Source organism: Stigmatopora argus, chromosome 6 (genome assembly GCF_051989625.1).
Source record: "Stigmatopora argus isolate UIUO_Sarg chromosome 6, RoL_Sarg_1.0, whole genome shotgun sequence".
NCBI lineage: Eukaryota > Metazoa > Chordata > Actinopteri > Syngnathiformes > Syngnathidae > Stigmatopora > Stigmatopora argus.
In genome coordinates this window covers 16,750,728-16,766,792 of record NC_135392.1, presented here as the reverse complement: position 1 = coordinate 16,766,792, position 16,065 = coordinate 16,750,728, and the positions used below count along the sequence as shown (strand labels likewise).

Sequence of the window (16,065 nt, the reverse complement as noted above, 5' to 3'; positions counted from 1 at the left end):
CTAGTTCAAGTATAATTTGTAACGGCATGTTACACATTTTCATTTTAAACTACGATGTCAATTTTACTCATGTCATTTATCTGTTGTGGAAATCATCAACATACCAGAAAGAAATTTGTATCCCCTAGTTCAAAATTATTTTCATTTGGAATGTTTCAGTTTTTCAGCAGCTGTTTTGCTTTTACTGATGGTGCTGGTGAACGCGTCCCCCATTACAAAAGGAAAAAAATATTAATGTTGGATGATTTTACACATTTTATTTTTTACAATTTCATAATTTAATTATTTAATATTCCAAATTGTTTACACAATTTTGCTAATTTTGCAGTTGTCATGTGCTTCATATTGTCAGGTGGTATAAATCTAAAAAGCCTCTATACTTGAGAATATTACCACAATAACAATTAAAAGTACTAGTCATTAAATAGTTTTCATAAATTTATTCCAATAGTACCAATAAGCCAAAACACTTCTTTTGCAGCAAAATTAATCCACAGAGTAAAAAAATGAAAATGCACAACTATTAAGATCATTAAGGTTACTAATAAATATAAAATTGATTAGGAATTACTATAAAATATTGCTTCTAGGGTTTAAGGTTCTTAACCACGATTGAGATTCAGGGGTGAGAGGTGTGGTTACAAGTGGTGCGAGTCCTCTGCATCACAAATTATACGCCTGACAAATGTTCAGCGAGTCCCTCAGCATCAGGTCCCGCAGGCGCCACAGCGCATCTGTCATTGTGGTGTGGGCTCCTTTGCTCTTCAGCCAGTGAGCCGGCAACCGGCTCTCTTGCTCTTTGGTCATGTGAGTGTCGCGCCGTTGAGCTGTTGGAGAAATTAAATCCATTGGTGATAACCATGATGTAATCTGCAATATGGGGGGTTAAGACAGCCTTCTTTCGAACCTTTCAGTGTCTGCTCCCATTTGCTGACTGTGCTGGAGTCTGCGTTCAAGCCCTCGATATATTTAAGGTAGGCCTCTGAATGTAGCAACCTCTGAGTCTTCGGTGGTGGAGCTACAAACATTGGAGGAGTCTGGGCGGCACCTGGGTAAGGTGGAGGTGCATGCTGTCCAGGACTGAACATCCCTGTCTTAAATTGAAAGAAAATGTGTTATTTCAAAATACAAACTGATTTTAAGTTGTCCCAATGTTTGAGTACGCATGTGTGGATTGTGCACTGGAACAACTTAATCACCTGCATACAATGAATATTTATTTTTGGATCCATTCATTTCCAAACACTGCATTTGGAATGAATGTGAGTGCTGGATACTGAAAAAACAGTTGCCATTCACGCATAAGAACCTCTTCTTTAAAAAATTAATAAATTAAAAACTCTTGAAGGAAGATCTGTTTTGTGTCAACTCATTAAACATTAGATGCATAAAAACGACAACTTTATTGTAGGTGTGTTATGTCATGTAGTATCACTAACTGTGAATGGGTACGCTACTCATAAATGTCCAATTCCAAGTATATGTAGGCTTGTCTTACTAAAAGTTGGGGGAAAACTGGAACAATGAGTTTTAGTTTGATTTATTTAATAAGGGACAGCACATGTTAATAAATATATTTATATTCACGTCAATGAACATATAGAAAATATGAGAAAACAAACTTGTTTTACCACATGTAGTGTAACTACTGTAAATCTATATTATTAGTATTCTAGTTGATGCCTGACACTAAACAATATGGTGTGGTGAGGAAAGGGACGATAAGGTGGCCATTTACGATCTAGTTAGGTTAGTGTGTCTGTTTCATGGAAGTGTTTCCATTTTGTAATTGTGGGTTTGAATGGTTGTATAGTTAATGGAACAACTGAAATGGTGAAAAGGTCTTACAGACAGTGTAAACAGCTATTTTTTTTCGCACCTGCTGCATGAAACTTCCTGAAGCAGAGTTTCCTGAGATACCATTTACAGCAGCACCCATGATACCTAAAAAGAGGACATCACTCTGTGTTCAATAACTACAATCATACTCTTCAATAAAACCAAATAAAATTGTTGCAGAATTACTTCAGGTGAACGTTAGTAGTAGCATAGCAGTGTTATCGCGTGCATCAGGATTCTGATTATAGATACTGCAGAGAGCTCCACCAAGACCCTTGGTGAGTCGTTCAGTTACCCTTACCATGATGAACCATGCCCGGGTACCCGGGCATAACACCTGGCTGGAGATGGTGAGAAGGCAGAAGGCCCCCCCCTGCTTGGTAAGGTGACAATGGGGCCACACTCAACAAACCCTCATGAGGGCCTTGCATGGGCATGTAAGGTGGCCCATAAGCTCCCATCATGCCTTGGGGAAAGAGGGCGAGGAGAGGATGACAACATGTTCATGCATATGTATCATGCAGCTGACTAAGATATGGCATGCACTACTTTTGCACACACTTGGCCCCTTTCACACAAGGCTCTAAACCGTGAATATCCAGGGTGCAAACAAACTCTTTCACATTTTATTTTTCATCATAATGATCTCTGTTTTAAAGGATATGTGGGTATAAAGCATACATACTTTATAAGTCAAAAAGAAAAATGTAAAGGATTGTTATTTAAAATAAATTATAGACAGAACAGCAGCCAGACTATAGCACAGTAACTATCTGGGCTATCATACTGATAAGGATTTAAAATTGTTTATTCGCTTTAGAATCAGATCTGTTTATTTTCATAAATTAGGCACACCTGATTATAAGCCACAATTATGCCTCAATGTACTGCATTCATCACTATTCTTTATTCGTTTTATTATTTAATTCATGGGTTTGATTAATGAGTCTGCTTTACTGGATTGGTCAATTACAGTTATGGCTAAAAAAAAGGTCTGAGTGCACGAAGCACAGGCAGCATTAATACATAATGTGCACTGACAGTTTTTGGGTAAAATACAAGATTCGAAGCCCACTTTAAAGTCTGAAAGATTACTGTGGTCAAAGTGGCCATCCGTAGTTGGAAAAATATTAAGTTTGTGATATAAGCAAATAAAAATGGGTGGAAAAAAATGAGATCTCCGTGTGTGAAAGGGACTGCAGTAATAAATGAGTGTTAGCAGGCAAAAAAACAATAAAAGACTTTAGGTAAAATGGTTACCCGTGCAATGTTATGGTCATGCAGTTTCAGACAATAAGCTAGCAATAATAAAAGGTGATAGGCATAAACCACAGCGACAACAAAATAATAAAAACAGGTTTCGCATGGTTGCGTTGTTAACGGTTAAAAGATATGTGAAATAGTCCTGGTTTTTTTTCACTGCTGCCAAGTAGTCAAACACTCATGCTGTGTCTGAGCAGGGTTACCTGACATAGATGTCATGGTCTGGTTTATCATGCCCATCGTGCTAGGCGAAGGCACGACCCCCATCAGTGACCCTACGGGGGTACCTGATCTTGGGGACGCTTGCTTCAGGGCTGGCCTATCCCGTTCTTGCTGCTCCACGATTTTGGCTGCCCGTTCTGCAACGAAAGGAAAACTATCTCAAATCAGGAGTTTCCCCAATCTTCTGCATTTTTTTTTTAACCTTCATAGTCCGCTTTCTTCACAGCTTCAAGGTTTCTCCACTCGGTGCCCACCAGACGACTAAGTTCGCCAAAAGAAAAGTCAGGGTGTCGAGCCTTTATGACTGCCCGCATCTCACTACTGAATAGGATATAGCCACTCATGTTGATTTTCCTCTTGGCACCTTCCTTTTTTGACAAGCCTTTAATCTTTGGTGTGGACTGTGATTCAAAGGAAATAAACAAAAAGTTGAGTTAGTTTTGGTTATCGGTCACAGAATGAACAACGAGTCCCAGTGAGGGTTTTTTGTCAGTCTATAAATGCATACTTGGGAAGGTGTATAAGGCATGCTGTCCATATCGCTATTGAGAGATGTCTGCATCTGTGGCATTGATGGTGTCTCAGGGCCCTCGTCGTCATCGTCCATGTCGTCCATGTCATCGTCGCCATCTTCTACATCTGCCAGTTTGACCTCAAGCTCATCTATTTTCTTATTCAAAAAGGGAGACGCTTCTTTTTGTGGAACTATCACTTTTCTGCAGAAGACAACATCAAAATCTTCAGCCTTGCAACGATGATACTTTGTTCTCTAAGTGATTTTCCCAAATTAGCTCACCTGAAATAATAGACCTCGTCCTCCACTACTTTGGAAGAATACGAGAAGCGCTTCAAACCCTTGAACTTTTTCACCTGTTTCTCAGAGTCTATGTAGCGACTCTCGCAAAGAAGATTATCCTCTTCTGAGACCTCAGTCTGTCTACATGACACGTAGTCCTTGAATGAAGACACCACGCATTTGCCTTAGAAAAATAAAATCAGAAACAAAAAAATGAGTTCAAAAACGAATATAACTGGTGTAATGGCTTTGTTCAGATTGATGTTACCTATGACACACGTCATGGGCAAGGTCTCCTCTAGGTGGCTCAAAAAAACCTCTCTCTTATAGAACATCTTTGTGGGCTCGTGCGCAGTTTCCTCCGGATGAATGAAGATGGGCCCAAAGAAAAAAGTAGTTCCATTCTGCACCCAAAGCTTCTCCAACCTACATCCAAATCAAAGGCATGGCTGTGTTTACACTGTAGGCCAAATTTGATTTATTTGCCCATTTATGCGTCTGATATTTAAATGCAATGAGAACTGTACCTCCACCAGTAGGTTGAAAGGCAGAGGCAATGTAATAGGTTCTGTATGTTTGCATGTAAATTTATGTTCAAGAACAAATAAATGGGATTATTTTCCAAAATTAAAGGATATGTTTATATCAGAGCTGCCAACCCCCGTCAAACCCATTTCAGGAGTACCCTTGTCCCATTTCCAGAGTTTTATGTTTTCTTCTGGAGTGAATGTGATTCACCAAAAATCGATATAAAATGTTACAAAAATAATAATAATAAAAAAAACAACGTTAGGCGTCCAGAAAAGGACATGAGTCAGTCAGTTAATGCACAAAATTCCATACTCGCGGGGCCATAATTCTGTATATAGACTTAACTATGCGTTTTGTGCATGAGCGACTCAAAATGTCACATTTTGTACGTGCTTGACTTCTGAGGCATCCCGTTCGCATTAAAAGCTGCATTTGTTTTTGTAATGTGAACAGCATTAAAGAAAACAGCATTGAAATTTGAATTGCGCATCATACACTGCAGTGTGAAGATGGGGGGGAAAAAAACGAATACATTGTTTTACCTGGCAACACGAGGCTTGGACAGGCCATGTGACTGGATGTAAACGCAATCACCTACTTTGAACCACATGTCATTGTTGCGCAATTGTTCAAAGTGATGGCATCCAGGATCAGCACCGGTCACCTCCATGGGGACATCCTCCCGCTCCTAAAACATAAAATACACACACCCAGGATATAAATTGCTTCATACCTTTGTCTGTTTTAGAACCAATTGTGGCTTAAGAATGAAAATGTTTTCCTTCTTTTGGGTCAACTATAGACTTATACTTAGAACCAGGAACTTGAAACGCTCACCTTGTCTATGAAACTGCTGCTGTCGACAAACGAGAGTTTCTCAAGTTTCTCCAGGTCAGGCTTGGCAAACATGGATGCAAAGCGGACAACGGGCAGGGGTGTGTCTCGAGGGAGGACTCTGACAGGACTCTGAGGCACGGCCCAGATCTTGATCTTCTTAAATAGCTTGCACCGGGCAGTATATCGGGATTCACAAACGTACACATCTTCAGCTTTGTAGCCCTCCGGTTGAAGTTTGAAATAATCCTATAGCATGTGTCAGACTAATGCAATGAAAAGCTGTAAATGAATATTAATTTGAGGCTTTTCAGCTTACCTTAACAAACATGACCACACATTTGCCCAGGACTTGACTGAACGACACTCTGTTGTAGTAGTCACTCTTGAAGACCTCATTTTCAAGGAACTTGCGAGTAGCCATGTGGAAGGTTTCTCTTGGCCTGTAATACCAGCAGCCATAGAGCCACTTCTGACCTGCATTAGGCATAAACAAAAAAACATTGGACAGTGAAAAAGTCCCCATAGCTATGACTAGAGAAAATAATTAAAACTATTTAAAAACATGTACCACTATTGATGCGAACATAATGAATTATTTTTGCGTTCCGCTTTTTCTCAAGGATCACGGGAGTGCTGCAACCTATCCAAGCCAACTATGGGCAACAGGTCACACTGATTCAGTTCCCAGCCAAATGTGTGGGACAAGTGCAACCATTCACCCTCACATTCATACCAAGGGACAATTTAGTGTTCAACGAGCCTACAATATTTGTTTTAGGGAAGAGCAATGAAACTGGGGTGCCCGGAGAAAACCCACACGGCCATGAGGAGAACACGCAAACTCCATTAAGTAAGGAGGATTGAACCCTCGAACTCAGAAATGTGAGGCGGACATGCTGACCACCCAATCACCGTACCGCCGGCTAACAATTGGCTATGGAATTACATTAAAAAAAATTGAATGTGGATTTGTCCATAATTCACCGGTCACAAACTTGCAGGCCTAAATACATTAGTTTAGTATAGAACAGCAACCAGGTGTCTCTGAATAACAATAAGTAAATATGTGAAAGTAGTAAGTAAAACATTCTATGTGGGAACGATGTCGTTTGTACCACGACAGCACAAAGTGCGCGCGCATGTGCAACACTCACATCGCAGGACGTGCAATATTTTTATTATTAAGAAAAATTAGTAGAGTGACCTGTATCATCCTCCCAAAGGCGCTCAATCAAGATGATGTGAGGTTTCAGGTTAGACTCTGATGGCTGTATATAGACATACTCCCCCACTTGGTAGGTGGTGTGATCAAACATGCATTGTTGCTGGTACTTGAGATCTGTATGTGACTCAGGCCGCCATATTTCATCTGGCATGTTCTTGACTTTTGAACCTTTTGCAGAAAGAAAAGATATATTATGGTCACCATGTTTTTACAATTTCTACTATTTAAAAGGTCTTGCATACTTCTACTTGACTCATCCTCCTTATCTTTATCCTCCTCAATTTCTTTAGGTATTTTTTCCCTCTTCTCCTGGTCCACATCATTGTGCAGTTGTTTCAAAGTGTAGTTGAGGGCGGTGGTTAGAAGAATCTCTCCGTTCTTACACAACTCATCCCGAATCTTGATAAAAAACTGCTGCAGCTCCACTGCATCGTCAAAAACCTCAGAGTCAGTTCTGCAAAAGCAAAAGGCTAGTCAATATTGACTACTGTACACCAAAATTGTCATAAGCTATCACCGTTTCAAGAAAAATTACAGAAAATCAGTATTCGATGTTGGATGAACTTAACCCATTTTAACCCAAGTTAACAAGTTTTAGATTTTTGCAACATTGTCAGAACATTTGCATAAAATGGGAAACTCCTTGACATCAAGTTAAAAAAGAATTACAGGCTATCTTCAAATGAGTAGAGTATTTCAATAAGGCTGCTTTTTTTTCACATGTATTTATGAGGCATTTAAAAAAAACAAAGAAAACGACATGGATACTTCACTTTTAGTGGGACGGCTCGCAGTTTTCCTGCATCTCATAATCGCTAATTTTGGCTGTGTTATAGTCCTTTTGCTTTCATGCTCTATGGTAGCCGCTCTATAGTTAAGCATGCTAAAAACAGCTTCCCTTGTCATCCTCTTATTCTACTAAATGTTGGTCTGGAACTAGCATTCACGTTGCATCAGCGCCCCTGTTCTTTGTGGTGTTCGGGTGGTGTAATTGCAGTTTAAAGAAATCGAATATTATTAAAAGTTTTTATAATTATTGATGACAAAAATAATTTGAAGACAATGATCGTTATCGTTTTAGCGCCCATGTGTAATAGATAGAAAAGGAAAAGTCCTGTACCTGTGCAGCCTTCTAGCTTTCTGTAGCGCTTCAAACACATGCTCTTGGAAGACATCCAGTCTCTTGTAGCGGCCACGCTCCACATTTACTCGAATAATGTCAAAGTTAAGCGGAGGTTTTTCTGGGCTTTCTGGATCCACGGGAGGGATTTCAGCCAGTGAGTCGCTGTAGCAACGACCCTCATCATCCTGGTGGCTCAGCACTGACACAAAAAGGTTCCTTATCATTTCACGCACCAGAGTTGCCACAACAGGGGTGCCAGAATCCTCTCCACCCTCCTGGTGTTTGCGTGTCTCCAGGAGCACCCGGTGCAGCACGAGGGCATCTCGGTAGATTAGCGATTCGGGCTCATTGTACATGCAAGCGTTGTTGAACATGACTGTGAAGTCCTCCGCAAGAGCCTCAACGTCCTGGTAGCGGCCTGCCGCCATGTGGCTACGCAGCCGTTCCATGTCAATGGGTCGCTTGATGGTAGCGTAGTAGTCGGGCAGTTCGGCGCGAGACGGCAGACGAAGAAAGATGGTGCTCAGGCGGCGACCACGGCGGTCAGTGAAGTTCCGCACAGCGTCGTAAAGCTCATTTAACTTTTGCTGCAGTGGAGTGAGGTATTTAGTCTTTTTTGGAGAGACACCACTCTTTCCTGAAAAAAAAAAAAATCACACAGATGGATTACACATGTTGAGCATTCAACATGAAGGGCCAATAGAGGGTAAAGACTCAATTTACATAACAGTGTGAGCAATCTTGGGATGGCAAATATTTTTGTCACTGTATAAATAAATGCAGAAATGAGAAATTGCCATTCATTTCATATAATTTTCAGTAAAGTAACTTTTAAATATTGTTATCAGGCAATAACATTTACCCTTTGTCACACATCCAGACCCAAGCTCAGGAAAAGACAAAACCTTCAGTGTAATCATTGTGTTACATATATTTTTACAGGGCACGATGAGACGGACAACCATTCACACTCGCAGTCATACCTATGGGCAATTTTGAGTGTTCAATCAGCGTACCCTGCATGTCTTTGGAAAGTGTGAGGAAACCGGAGTACATGAAGAAAACGCACGCAGGCCGAGGGAGAACATGCAAGCTCCACACAGGAGGACCAACCTGGATTCGAACCTAGGACCCCGGAACTGTGAGGTCTGACACGCTCACCACTCAACCACTGGGCTGCCGAGAGCCATTCAAATGTATCTTTTAGTTTTAATTTCTGGATTAACAATGAAATTACCAACAACAAAAAACATACTGAGTTTCAATTTTGGAGACCCCACATCCTCTTCTTCAGGTGGCTGCCCCAACTCCTTGCGCTTATCTTTGAGGATCTTTTCCAGGATGTCAGCATCATTGTATACCTACAGTCCATTGACAGATGGAGTATTTATTGATAGTTAAGATTACATGAATATTAATTAACTGATATTTTAGTTTGCTGTGCTTCAAATGGCCTACCCGTGATCCTTCCTCGTTATAATGACGGGCGTTACGGAACATCAGCTTCATGTCATCCATCAGTGCGTCCTCTGTGGCGTAGCGTTCAGTGCGAACATTGTGCTCAATGGTTTTTAGGTCCATAGGTTCGAGAATAACCTTATAATAGTCAGGGTAATCCTTTTTGGAAGGCTTGACCATAAACAATTCACACAGCCGACGACTCGTGCCAACCTCCCTAGCATCAGTCACAGCAGCGTACAGGGCTTTCATCCTGCTCTTTTTTATATTTTTCTTGATGCTTCAAAAAGAAGTGAAGGGAATTAAATGAGAAAATAGCAACACATACTCCATATTGAAAGAAAGTGCAATTGAGAAATACAGATGGATACCATTTTCTCTTGGCACTTCCTGCATCAGATGACAGCAGACTGTCGCCGTCCTCATCATCTCTTCTCAGAAGTTCCCTCTTTTTTGCCTGAAAAGAAGGGACCCCTCTAAACAATTACACTTAAGTATAAAAAAAATGACCAAAAGAGATGATAAAATAAATGCAGGAGTATTGGTGCACACATTTAACATTCATGCTTTTCTTAGAGCACACATACAAGTTCGTAATGAGATAAGAAAGACTGTCGTGTTAGTTATTTGGAGCTTTGAAGCCTTCCTGCATTATATGTTAATTTGCCTCATTGACCCCACGTTCACCCTCCTCTACCATTTGCTTTAGAGAAAACTCTAGTAGACTGAGAAGGCTCTTGTTAAAGAAACGAGAGAGAAGGCTACCTGTGTCCTGTAGCTTATGCAATTGTGTAAGAGTCTTCTCATCAAAAGCAATTAAATTCACTTTTGTCTACTTTTTGCGAGACGTTAGGTATATTTATGAGAGAACCTAAACATTAAATTATCACCTGTAAGATTTGTTGAAGTCGAAGGGCCCGTTTATAAATACTTGAGTTGGGCATGTTGTATCGCTTTGCATTCTCAAACATCAAAGTGAGATCAACATCCATTTGTTCCACATTTTCATATTCACCATTTTTCATCTTTGTCCTAGAATTGAGGGAGAAAATGATAAAGAACTGACAAAGTAAGCAACACTGTACTTCCGTGACATGTGAATGTCTCAAAACATGTTTACAATTTCTACCTGATTTGCTGCAGGCAAATGGTTTGCTTTATTTGCTGGTAATAGTCTGGATATTCCCTGCGAGAGGGCAGATTCTGGAAGGGTTCAGAAAAAAGCTGGCCCTGGCTATTCCTCGCTCCTCGCACGGCTTCGTAAAGCTGGAAGATGGGGTTGCTCATCTCCATGCTAGAACTTTGACTCTCAGCTTCAGACTCCCCTTCATCATAGCACACAGAGCCTATAAAATGTTTAAATGATTAGAAGATTGTTTTAGACTTGTAACAAATGGTGCTGGCCAATCGTGGTTACCGGAGAGCACAGGGTCATCCTCACTCTCCGAGCCATACTGAAGAGCCACGCTGACGCCAGAAAGTCGATCACCTTGACCAGATCTCCGATTTCTTAACAATGGAGTGGAAGAAATATTGAGCACACAAATTTATATTAATTATGTCCGGGGTGGCCAAGTCCGGTCCTCATGAGCCCCTATCCAGTCTGTTTTCCATGTCTCCCTCCACATCACACCTGAATCAAATAATCGAGATCAGTATGAAGCTTCTGGACAGCTTGGTGATGAGTTGATGATCATTTGATTCATTGTGGTAGAGAAGGGAGATATGGAAAACAGACTAGATAGGGGCTCTCAAGGACCGGACTTGGCCACCCCTGAATGACAACAAATTTCTGCTGACATATGGTATTGCAAAAACAAATGAATAATAGCAGGAGCTGAGTACCGATACTTTTGCAATATCGTATTCGGATACAACATTTCATTATCAATATTGCAATCCTTTGGCAACTCTTAACTTTGGACATTTCTCAGTCCTTTAACCTGCCTGAACTGAATTACTAAGTGAGGCAGGCCTAAAGTCTGCAGTTCTTTTAATGATGTTGTAGGACTTCTTGAATCAGATGTCATCACACTGTTGGGATGGGTTCAGTTGTAGCCCACTTATGAGAAGGTTTGCAATCAACATTGTTTTGTTTTCATTATTTGTGGATAATGGCTCTGACTGTGGTCCGCAACACTGCCAAAGCTGTAGGAATGATGATAGAAGTTTTTGTTTCCCAGACCCAAGAATCTCCATTCATTTTTCAAATGTCCTTTGCTTTGTTCAGATTTTGGCATGATGTACCCTGAACGATGTCTTGTTTGAACCGCAATTTTGTGATGTGATATACTCACAACACATGAGTGGGAAACGTGTTATTTGAGGTAATTGTTTGTGATACATATCTGCTCTTCTAATGCACAGTTTAGGCTCTCCTTTTCTGCCGACAACAACTTCCTACTGCTGTCTTAAATCACACAAGTGGTCACATCTGCTCGTTAACTGCTACATTGACTTTTGTCAGCTCAAATGTGTGCCACAATTATGTGCTTCAATTTAGTGCCTTTTGATATTGAACGGCAATGTCTCAGCTGCCCCCTTAACTCGGTATGAGCTCCCCGCCGAATCTGGTGAAAAATCTTCAATTTTTAACATCACAATTTATTTCATATTAAATTGCAAAGACCCAAAAGCCATGTATATTGGAATAGGTTTTGAGGATCTATTTTTATATACATTTGGTCCAGGTCCTACTTGAATGATTTATTGATTTTACTAAAGAAAATGAAGTCAGCATGTTATAATAGGAGGGCAGAACCATTTTGTCACAAAAGGGCTTCAGGATTCACTTTCATACACTTCCATGAACAATCATAGCTTTCATTTTAAAAAAAGCATTTTGTGTTCACTTGTTTTATCTCTGACTTATGCATAAAACAGTTTGATGTTGGGAAAACGTTATATGTAAACATGTGGCAAACACCTTTTAACCACACAGGATTAGCACAATTTGCTGTATTTTTATTTGATGTTTTTTACAAAACATTTGTACTGTAATTGGTTATGAAAAAAATAAGGAAAGCACAAATACCTTATTCGAAGACTTGATTTAGTTGGCTCAGAGTGTTCCAGGTCAGTCTTCTTCTGGATAAACACTTTCTTTATGGTGTTTGCGTCCTACAATATGGCAGAAAATTGTTAAAGCAAAGCAGAATTTTATTTACCCCGAAGAAAAAAAGAATGCAAAGATGCTACACAAATACGACTGTTGGTGGTCAGATAAAATTAAAAAGAAAAAAACATAAATCACATGAGTTGCAGACTCAGCCAAACCATGAACAAGTGTGACAAATAGTCTGGAAAATAGCAATCCACTGGAATATAAATCGCAGGGTTCAAGGCAAGAGAACAAAGTAACGACTTTTAGTCCGAAATTTACGGTAAATAATTTCACAATAGGACATACCTTAAAAACCTGAGACCCAGGTTCATTATATGTTTTGGCATTTTTGGCCATCAGGTCAATATCCTTGCCCATGGCGTTGACACTTTTGTAGTATCCCATCTGAGCAAAGGGAAAAATTGTAAAATCTGTTACATTTTTGCAAAATGGTCTCATCTATTTTCTTCATGAATGAGACCGTGGTAAACTGAAAAGTCCTGAAGGAGATTGTATTTATTTCATTAACTTTCTAAATACTGGCACATATACATTTAAGATGATCCAACTGGAATAAATTCAGGTGCGGTGTCTATTTGAGCAGAGGCCACCACCTTTGGGGAAAATAGGATAAATCTACCTACCTGTATTCTTTGTGCGATTGTTCTTAGATCAATAGGATCCTTTATAACTGCGTAGTAGTCTGGGTAATGCTATCCAGGGAATAGAAAACAAGGATAGCAGACTGAAATTTCATTTTGTGGGTCAAAAAATATATGATTTGGGGAATACTTACCAATTTGGAAGGCAATTTCTCAAAGAGTTTACTGACCACGTGACCTGAAGGATCTGAGTACAAAACTACCGCCGCTAAGAGTTGCTCTAACAATTCCTTTAAGTTGCTGGACGATGCCTGAAGGACCATCATAAAATGGAAATATCACCAGTTGCTTACCAGAGGCTGTATTTTTTTTTGTAACAGTGCATATAGGTGCTAGGCACGATATTGAGGCAAAAAAGTATGAACGAAATGTCTCCTGACAGACCTCATCTTCTGTTGACAGTCCCGGGTTATCCATTATGTCATCCCCATCATCATCTTCATCTTCTCCGTCTCCGCTCTGCAAAAAGTCATTCCTGGTCTGCAAATAAATGACCCAGAGCTTGCAGGCTGCTTGATACTCCTCACTGTCCCTCTAAATTGATGAAAACAAAACATATTTCAGGAATTCTACTGCAAACCAACATAGACATCACATATATGAAATAATCAAGAGTACAGAAAGAGAAAAGTTTATTTATTTAATACCTTGTAAAAGGATTTGGTATTGTTGAACATAAGCTGGAAATCTGCAGTTAGTTGCCCCACCGCTTGATAATCTTCTGACTTCAGTTTATGCTGAATTTTTGTCATGTCTATTGGCTGGGACACCACTTCATAATAATCAGGCAGATTTCTGAAGACATCAAGCACATCATCTCCCATTAGCAGGATCTGCTGCTTTTTGGTCAAAATGGTTTGCTTAGAGAAAGTCCAGGAGAAAGTAAGACTTTGCGTAAAAAGCCAAAATACATAGTTTTTATGTAGAACTCCTGACCATAATGTATGTGCCTGCATTGATATTGCATAACAATTCCAAAAACAGCAACCAGGGTAGAAACAAAAAATACAGCAGTTGCATATTTCATAATTGTATCTATGTTTTAAAGCTGCCACACAGCGAAACAGAACAAAAGGTTACTTTGGAGGGGTGAACACTGTACAACAGTGTATTACAGGCGCAATTCTTTACCTGAAATATAAAATAAAATACTCTGGATGTGTATGGACACAGCTTTTTCAAAAAGTTTATTAACTTTTGATTGCCGTTTTCAAGTGGGCTAACTTTTACTTCTTGTAGTCTACAGTTTAAAATACAACATTCTGATTATAGCTATGCCTGTTTTATATCCCCAACGCATCACTAAACGACAAAAAATAAAAACAGGCAATGGATTTGGGACTCTAGTTGTTTTGAAAATCGATTTCTACATCGGCCAAAATTGGATCGTATTATTTTCTCCTGAAACTCAGCCAAGACTATTAATTATGTATAATAAACTCCAATATTATACATAAGTGCATTAATAAAAACAAACCAATGAAAAACAGACCTTGCAGAAAAAAAGAGAATGCCTCGGGACAGAAAATAATAAAATAAAAAAGATATCACAACTAAAATAGTGCAAGTCAATTTATGTAAAATACATTGTTTAAACAATCTATTTAAATTATTTTGGTGCTGCTAACTGTTTTGTTAGAAATAACATAAGGATTTGCAATCTTTTTTGTTGTTATTTTGTTGAAATCACACCTTTATATGATTATTATTGCAATAGCTCTGTTCAAATTGGAGTAAAAAAGACATTTGGATCTACATTTCCCCCAATCAATACACTTCCTCGGTATTGGATCGGGACTAGGTATCGGCTAATTCTCAAAATCAGGTGGCTCGGACTCACTCACACATAAAAATATCTTATCAGTAATCATCTTATTTGAAAAAAAGAAAGGAATCATCTTATTTGTAAAAAAGAAAGGAACCCAAAGTTGCTTCGGATAATACGTGACACTTGACCGGTGGAAAAAACATGCGAATATCCGTTTTTCCAGACATGTATTTAAAGTGGAATACCTTCTCTTTGGCACCCTTTGGAAAAAATCACTGAGGTTTCTCCCTTGATCATCCTTGTAGTCCCTAACAGTATTGAAGAGCTCATGGCATACAGCGATCTAGACGACAGACATAAATACAACCTTGTCACTATACTGGGAAATTTATTCACACATACATAAAGACCAAACTCGGGGACATACCGTGTCTACAGGTGGTACACTAGAAGCCCATTTTCTTTTCCGACCACTTCCAGGAGTGGATGATACGTCGTCAAGGTCCCCTCCACCGCTCACACTGCTGGAGGGTGAGGTAGCTCTTCTCCTCTTTGCGCTCGACATTGATGGGCAGCTATATAACGACGGACTAAAACAACAGAGAAAGATCTCCAATTTGTTACGCGTAGGGGCCAACCTTTTAATTTAAGAGACAAATCAAGGACAGTGATTCTAGTTCAAACAAAATCGCTTAGAATTGCCATCACATCTATGCATGAAACAAAGCAAGGACCTTGTTTAGCATGTAAACTCCCGCTAGCTTGACAAACGAGGGAACATATTCAGACACTACTTCGTACAGTTTAATACAATGCAATGAAAGGAATTCGCTGCTCAATAACCACAAAACAAACTTACCGTAAGATAACAAATAAGACAGCCGTAGTTCCCTGAGCTAAAAATATAGCTGCTAGGTAGCAAGTGTTTGAAAACTCTTCTTCGTCTTCTTCTAGAGAGGTTTATTTTGCGGTAGGCAAACTAACATAAGGTACATTACCGCCACCTACCGAAATACAATCCAGAACAGCATGGACGGGCATCGGTCAGGATTTGGTTCAGAAGTTGATCGACAGCATGCCAGGGACAATTGCAGAGGTCTTGAAAAAGAAGGGTCAACACTGAAAATATTGACCTATTCCATGTAATTCTCAATAAAAGCTTTTGATACTTGTTAAATGCTTCTAATTGAATGTCATCATATCATAGAAACATCTGGCAAACACCTAAAAACCATGAA

At 39.6% G+C, this 16,065-nt stretch overlaps 1 protein-coding gene across 3 annotated transcripts; it reads right to left on the bottom strand.

Annotated features, from left to right (window-relative positions):
* Nucleotides 1-425: 425 nt before the first annotated feature.
* LOC144075526 (protein polybromo-1-like) lies at nt 426-15,823 on the bottom strand. Of its 3 annotated transcripts, none has more exons than XM_077602644.1 (30): nt 15,687-15,823; nt 15,255-15,417; nt 15,073-15,170; nt 13,707-13,854; nt 13,444-13,593; nt 13,194-13,310; nt 13,042-13,110; nt 12,704-12,802; nt 12,329-12,414; nt 10,712-10,803; nt 10,424-10,640; nt 10,185-10,326; nt 9,666-9,751; nt 9,295-9,574; nt 9,092-9,197; nt 7,834-8,473; nt 6,956-7,167; nt 6,693-6,881; nt 5,805-5,962; nt 5,489-5,734; nt 5,194-5,339; nt 4,389-4,546; nt 4,121-4,304; nt 3,833-4,040; nt 3,527-3,725; nt 3,306-3,461; nt 2,141-2,305; nt 1,880-1,944; nt 908-1,094; nt 426-827 (listed from the first exon to the last, which is right to left on the bottom strand). In XM_077602644.1, exons 2-30 carry the CDS (start codon nt 15,390-15,392, stop codon nt 664-666), a joined length of 4,905 nt encoding a protein of 1,634 aa, XP_077458770.1. In that variant the 5' UTR covers nt 15,393-15,417; nt 15,687-15,823; the 3' UTR covers nt 426-663. The 3 variants fall into 3 exon arrangements, with proteins under 3 accessions (XP_077458770.1, XP_077458771.1, XP_077458772.1); XM_077602645.1 differs by having other exon boundaries at nt 3,390-3,461; XM_077602646.1 differs by lacking the exon at nt 2,141-2,305 and having other exon boundaries at nt 3,390-3,461.
* Nucleotides 15,824-16,065: the final 242 nt, after the last annotated feature.

What these genes read in the sequence shown, in the direction of transcription:
- LOC144075526 (XM_077602644.1), bottom strand. Translation starts at nt 15,392, where the DNA reads ATGTCGAGCGCAAAGAGGAGAAGAGCTACCTCACCCTCCAGCAGTGTG. An exon ending in GTGTACCACCTGTAGACACG is followed by an intron (nt 15,171 to 15,254) that starts GTATGTCCCCGA and finishes TCTGTCGTCTAG; the next exon opens with ATCGCTGTATGCCATGAGCT. An exon ending in GACGAGGTCTATTATTTCAG is followed by an intron (nt 4,041 to 4,120) that starts GTGAGCTAATTT and finishes TGTCTTCTGCAG; the next exon opens with AAAAGTGATAGTTCCACAAA.